The 7,557-nt window shown below is 36.7% G+C and overlaps 1 protein-coding gene across 1 annotated transcript; it reads right to left on the minus strand.

The window, feature by feature from the left end:
* Window positions 1-5,879: 5,879 nt before the first annotated feature.
* Window positions 5,880-6,824, minus strand: LOC138916882 (olfactory receptor 5AN6-like). The gene has a single exon (XM_070230486.1). The coding sequence runs from the start codon at window positions 6,822-6,824 to the stop codon at window positions 5,880-5,882; it is 945 nt and encodes a 314-aa protein (XP_070086587.1).
* Between the last annotated feature and the right edge of the window lie 733 nt (window positions 6,825-7,557).

The raw sequence follows: 7,557 nt of genomic DNA on the forward strand, positions 1-7,557 counted from the left end.
CTTTTTTCAATATTACACCTAAAGCACAAGCAAAAAAATTAAAAATAATCAAGAAGGATTATATCAAAATAAAAAAACATCTGCACAGCAAAAGAAACGATAAGCTAATGAAAAGGTAATCTACAGAATGGGAGAAAATATTTGTAATCACGTATCTCATAAGGGGTTAATATCCACAATGCATAAGGAACTCATACAATTCAACAGCAAATAAATAATCCAATTAAAATTTTGGTATAGGACCTGAATAGATATTTTTATGAAGAAGACATCCAAACTAACAACAGATATGTGAAAATGTGTTCAGCATCACTAATCATCAAGGAATTGAAATCAAAACCACAATAAGATATCAACTCACATCTGTTAGAGTGGCTATCATCAAAAAAGACAAGAGATAAAACTACAGGTAAGAATGTGGAGAAAAAGGAACCGTATGAACTGCTGTGAGAATGTAAACTAGTATAGTTACTGTGGAAAATAATGTGGATTTTCCTCAAAAAATTAAAAATAAACCTATCATATGATCCAGCAATTCCATCCTGGGTATATATCCAACGGAAATGAAATCACTGTCCCAAAAAGATACCTGAACTCCCATGTTCAATGCAGTATTATCTATAATAGCCAGGACGTGGATACACTCTAAGTGTCCATCAACAGATGAATGGACAAAGAAATCATATAATAAATGTAAAAATAATATAAACAACATGTGTATGTATAATTATGTATAAGTAACATAAATAATATGTATAATAAGAGAATATTATTCAGGCATAAAAAAGAAGGAAATCCTGGCATTTGCAACAATCTGGATAGACATTGAAGGAATTGTGCTGAGATTAATCAGACAGAGAAAGACAAGTACCATATGATCTATTTGAATGTGGAGTATAAAAAAAAATAACCTCATAGAAGCAAAGATAAGATTTGTGGTTGCCAGATGCAGAGGGTAGAAAGTGGGGGAATTGAGTGAATGTGGCCTAAAGGTACATATCTCCAGTTATAAGACAAATAATTTCTGGCAATATAACATACAGCAAGATGACTTGGTTAACAATATTGCATTGTATATTTGAAAGTGCTAAGAGAATAGACGACAAAAGTTCTCATCACAGGGAAGAATACTGTGACTATGTGGGGTGACGGGTGTTAACTAATCTTATTGTGGTAATCATTTTACGATATTTACATATATCAAATCATTGTGTTGTACACCTTAAACTTATGCAACGTTATATATCAATTACATCTCACTAAAACTGGAAAAAAAAATTTAGTTCTGATACTCTCTCACTCTATGAACTGGTCCTAGTCACTTAAACACACTAGGTATGATTTACTTTTAACAAAGTGAGGACGACAAGAGCCTCTAAACTATAAGGTTAATGGGAGGCTTTTATTAGGAAATTCGTGCCAATGTTCAGCACATAATCTGGTACACATTAATTTTTCAATAGATGTTGGCTGTTATTATCATTGACTGCTTACAGATAACCATGAATGATGGCTATATCCGTGAATAGGAATGCCAGGTGCGATAGAGTTGTACGGGTTAATTTGGGGAAATTTCTGAGACATCATCAGCTCTGTAGACAGTCGGACATCATTACCTCTGGTCAGGTATAGATTCAGACCTAGTGCGCAGGCAAGTTAAACCACCTGGAGCCATGCAGACACAAACCACATAAATGATTTCTATTTAGTTTGCTTTGATTCATGTACACTTGAGTCAGTTGACAACTACCATCAAGCTATGATGAGCTTTGATGTCGAGAAAGATTTTTGTTTCATTTGCGCTATGGTTTTATGAGTGTCAAAAATTTTCTGTTTACTCTTTAATAGACTGTTGCTAATATAATTTATCAGCTATTTATCCCAGATGCATTACATTCAATGAAAACATTTTGAAAGTATAAACTCTCATGCACAACATCCCTGAAACAACAACATAATTGATCAATTTGGTGAAAATAAGTCAAACTTTTGATCAAATAATTGTACTAAAATTCTTCACTTTCTTACTAACATTCTGGTAACAAAGGCAGCCATGACTAAATGTATTCTATGTAACTCATCATTCACAGAAAACTGTGAGGAGTTGTGGATTGTTTCACTTGTTCATGAGAAAATTGATCCTAAAAGTGTATGATTTTATAATTTGGTAAGCTAGAGGAAAAGAAAAAAAACATTCTGAATATACTCACTCTCTCTGGTTAATTTTTTGTGTGTGTTCACCATCTGTCAAGGCAGTTTGTAGAAGAAAAGATGATTGATGTAAATTTTGGTTGGAGATATTACTGTGGGGATACAGCTAACCAAAACTCCTTCTAAATATGATCTACTAAGGACATGACAATTTGCAATTTTGTGCAGGATGTAAAATCAGGTTAAGAAAGCCAGGAATGTTGCTGAATGACGAACAACATAGTAAAGAAGGATAAAAGAAACAGTCCCACCAACACTACCTGTTCATCTGGTGGGTCATCTCTAATATCTGGGTCACCAGTGCTAGTGTCTCCAGACCCATAGGGTCTTCAAAGATGACAATGGATGGTTATTTGGAGTATTTCAAAAGACGAATAGAATTGTACGTGAAAACTTTGTCATATCATCATGAAATGACCAGCTTGGCTTTTGCTGCTACTCAGAAATTATGAATCAAAGTTATATACTGAAATAGAAACCAAATTAATAATTATGCAAAAGCACAATTCCCAAGGGAAAATTAAATTAAAAAGATTCATGGAATAGATAAAGTTGGGAAACAGACAAATATGTTTTACCTTAGTTAAGTCCCCTGTAATTCACAATTTAATATTTTGATTGAGTGCTCAATTATTAACTTCTGTAGTGTGTAGGCTTTATAGACATTATCTCATTGGATTCTAGATGATTCTATTGTCCCCAATTTATAAGTAGCAAACAGAAATTAACAGATTTCAAGATCATATACTTAAGAATTTGAGAACTAGAACTGAACATCCACTCCTCACCAGAGTAATACCTAATATTTTTGTTTTGAAGTTATTATTTTGATTGAGGGTCAGGGAAATTGGGTAAGGAAAAAGAGAACCTGAGGAAGGCCCCTAAGTAGAGGGTGCATAAATGAGGGAGAGGGAAGAATTGGAGAATGAAAGAGACTGAGGACCATAACCCTTGCTCCACAAATGTCCTACTGGAATTATTACACGGCTATTGAAATAGCACAGAATTCACTGTTTTCTGTAAATCTTGTCCTCTCATCTTGACATAGATCCCCCAGGAAGACAGAGTTCTTGCCAAAGGGTGAAGTCACTTATTTATTATCCACAGGAATTTTCCAGGCGGACCAGATTGCATTCAAAGATGAGTGATTTGGGCCATGAAATTGGCTGTCCACTCAGAGCCAAAGAGATGCCCACCACTGGGGTTCCTCTCAATGTGTTGTTAGGTGAGAGATGAAAGGAGAAGACAATTATAGGGAGAAAACCCTCCAGATACCTGCTCTCTGGAGTTATGGTTATCACGGAGTTTTTTCTGTGCTAATTTCATGCCCCACTTTGCCATGTCCCTTCAGATTCAATTCAGCACTTCCCCATGGTCCTCTTATGGTCTCAAGATTGATGTAGCTTTTTTTTTTTTTTTTTTTTAACAACCTAGGAGTCATTTGAGTAGGAAAGGACATAGTGATAACATAGTCTAATATCATCAATTTCCAGGTGAGGATTTGAAGCCAATTTATCTAAAGGATTTGTCCAAGGTGACACAACTGGCTGGCAATAGAGCCTAATAATAAGTTAGGTATGTGGACACTTCCTTGTTTACAAAACTCTTTGATTTCAGATAGATACATACATACATATTCTCAAATATTTGACCTGAATCAATCATCTTAGCAGGTTCATGAGGCAGATATGGCATGATTTCCTATGCATAGGCGAGGAAATCAAGGCAATAAGGAATATGATAAAACTAATTCGTATCAGAGTCATGACTTATTGTGATTAATGCCTTGGGCACTGTTATCAGCCAATCTGGGTGGAATTCCAGGTTTCCACTTACTGGTTGAGCAAATTAACCTCTCGAAGCCACAGCATTATCACCTATTAAATGGGGCTGATCATAGTTGCTACTTCACAGAGTAGCTTTTTATAGAATCAAATTAGATAATGCTTATAAATCACTTATCAGAATGTGAAGTACACAGCATGTCTTCTATTAAGAATAGGCTTAATTTATGTGTTCTGAATTGGAATTCCTTTCAACATATTATGCTGCATTATTAAGCATTCATTAAGAATATCTATTTAAGATCATTCCCACAAACTTGTTTGTCTTTTTTTGTTTAGATGGAACTCATCTACCTTGCCGTTACTAGGGATACAGAGATGTTTTTGGAATGTCTCATTCTTTGTTTCATCTACTTCAGCTATCATTAATTCTAGAGAGAGGAGTGGGTGGGGCAATGAGTTAATTATTTAACTCTTGCTAATAGGTTAGTAGTCATATATCGCCCTGGTAAGAACTGTAATAATTTAATCTTTTAAATTGAACAGGCCCTTAAGATGGTTTTAAAAATACAACCTCAAAGTGTAGAATTTGGCTGCCATGGATAAGCAATGGAGGACATCTTTATGTCACTAAGAACCATTTGTGCTCCACACATGACACTTCATGAGATTCAAGATGGATTGTTGCTACACTGAGAAGAATGTGGCAGACCACAATATGCCCAAAGGTTCTATCTGTAAAAGGGGAATAATTCCTCATCAACCAACTGCACGTGTTAATAGAAAAGAATCACTTCTATGCAATGTAACCGTATGAAGTTGAAAGTATTGTATAAATACTAATATAATACGTATGAAGATTAGTACTTAAACTCTTTCCTGAAAAAAATATTTCTTCTTAAATTTTCTTTAAGTTCTCTTGGTTGGACTCTGAGTTTCCATGGTCCCCTCAAGTCTGGTGTCTCTGCTGCTCCCTGGTCAAACTTAAGGCCTGGGAATCTCTGAGAGGCTCAGAGCACTGGGACTTAGACCCTGTCGCCCACACTCACGATGAAAGCCTTCATTTCTGAGGTCTTATATGGTCTCTGGGAAGCTACCTTGGAGTATGCTCCAGGCCACCTATGCCCAGAAGTTGATGACTTTGACTTCTTTCTAGTCTCTGAGAATCTCCCCAACTCTTGACCTGAAAAGTGCCCCTTCTATCTACCATTCCTTTCTCCAATTTTTTTTTCATAATTCACTTCACAAGGACACTCAAGGAGTAGGATAGAGGGAATAAGATTATTTGAGAATAAAGCTAGATTATCTTTCTCCTTCTTCTCTCCTCTCATCTCCTCTCTCTCTTTCTCTCTCTGACTTTTTCTCTCTTTCCATTTCTCTTTTTTCTGTGTCCCTCCCTCTCACACCCTCTGCCTTTGGGATGAAATTATAAAAGTATTCATTTAAAAATTACTCTTAATTTTCACATCTTTAATTTTATACATGATTTTGTTTTATTGTAATCAAAACATAAATAAATACCTAGTTAAAAATAAATAAAAGACATTTTAAGAATTGTAGAGGAAAGACCTATTTGAGTGGCTTCCTAGGTCTTCTCATTTATCTACATATAATATCAATCAGAACTTCTAATCTCGAAACACTGTTTTACCTGCCTAGGTCTAATCATGGAAAAAGACCTTTTAAACTGAATTCAATGTTGCTGACACTGCATTAGGCAGATCACTTGGTGGTGGCAGCTAAACATAATGGCATTAAGACATGAGAAGCCAAGTTTTCACTTCTTCTCTCTACCTAGCTTTCTTGTAACCTATAAAAGGTCACTTGCATATTTTTACCCTTGTCTTCCTTATGGAGGAAATAATATTTGCTCAAATATTATTCTTACTGAGATAAATATGTTGCCTTCTTTACTACCCTCATCAAGGCCTCTTTGATCTCCTTGTTCCTCAGACTATAGATAAAAGGGTTTAACATTGGGATGAGGATAACATAGAACACTGACAGAACCTTGTTCTGCTTTTTGGAGTGGCTAGAGCTAGGATGCAGGTACACAGAGAAGCCCATGCCATAGAAGATTGTCACAACAGCCAGGTGGGAGGCACAGGCATTGAAGGCCTTGGCACTACCTTTTATGGAGGATATTTTCAGGATGGAAGTTGCAATAAAACCATAGGATAAGAGGATGACAAGGAAGGAAGTGAATCCAACAAAAATAGATTCCAGAAAAAGAATCATTTGGCTCATAAAGGGATTGGAGCAAGACAAGAAAATAATCTGGGTTATGTCACAGAAGAAATTTGGAATGATATTGTGCCCACAAAAGTAGAGATGAAAGCAAGAAACTGTTTGAATTAAGCTACCAAGGAAACCACTCCCATAGGCTCCAGCAACCATTTTCTGACAGAAGTCAGGATCCATGATGGCTGAGTACTGCAGAGGCCTACCAATAGCAACATATCTGTCATAGGCCATTACGGCCAACAGGCAGCACTCAGCCTGAGCCATCCAGGACCCAACAAAATACGGGGTGGCACAAGCAATGAACGAAATTGTTTTTTCATCTTTTAAGAAGTCTGAAAGCATCCTTGGGCTGATGGAAGAAGAATAGCAGATGTTTATAAATGACAGGAAACTGAGAAAAAAGTACATAGGTGTGTGCAGGTGGGAGTCCATCCTGATAAGGAGGATGAGACCAAGGTTCCAGATTATGGTCAGAAGGTAGATCCCTAGGAAGATTGGAAAGAGGATAAGTTGCAGCTCTTTTTCATCTGACAGTCCCAGGAGAACAAACATGGCCACAGAAGTATGATTTCTATCCTCTTTCATGGACCTGCTCAGTACTATCTGCTGAGAAAAAGATGAGAGAAGGAAATGTTTTCATCCTCAAAAAACAAAAGAAGACACTATTTTTTTCCAGTGATGCTACTGACTGTGTATACATCTTCAATCATGGATGTCAAGTTAATCTGTGTTTCATGTATAATCATGAAACTTAACTAAAAACTTCTCTTAGTTAAATATTGTCATTCTCTTTGGGGACAAAAGACAGTAAACAGGCACCATTAGTACATTATCTACTAAAATGTCTTGATTTCATGTTTTTCTGTTCCAGATTTTAAAAATATAGGAGGGGTCAGCCCGGTGGTGCAGCGGTTAAGTTCGCACATTCAGCTTCAGCGGCCCAGGGTTCGCCGGTTCAGATCCCAGGTGTGGACACGGCAGCGTTTGGCAAAAGCCATGCTGTGGTAGGCGTCCCACGTATAAAGTGGAGGAAGATAGGCATGGATGTTAGCTCAGGGCCAGTCTTCCTCAGCAAAAAAAGGAGGATTGGCAGTAGTTAGCTCAGGGCTAATCTTCCTCAAAAAAAATAGGAGACTTAGACATATAGTAAACCAGAAAAACACTGTCATCTCTCTATATGGTGAAACAGAACGATTCTGCCAAGGCATGGCTCTGACATTTATTCGGTGATTGAAGAAGCCACTGAATCCTGTGAGCCTCATACGTCAAATAAGGATGATGAAATACATGCTCTTTAAAATCTCCTTGAGAACTAATG

This window comes from Equus caballus, chromosome 12 (genome assembly GCF_041296265.1).
Source record: "Equus caballus isolate H_3958 breed thoroughbred chromosome 12, TB-T2T, whole genome shotgun sequence".
Classification (NCBI taxonomy): Eukaryota; Metazoa; Chordata; class Mammalia; order Perissodactyla; family Equidae; genus Equus; species Equus caballus.

Bases quoted from the DNA above. Each gene is read 5' to 3' on its own strand.
- LOC138916882 (XM_070230486.1), bottom strand. From the start codon at position 6,824: ATGAAAGAGGATAGAAATCATACTTCTGTGGCCATGTTTGTTCTCCTG.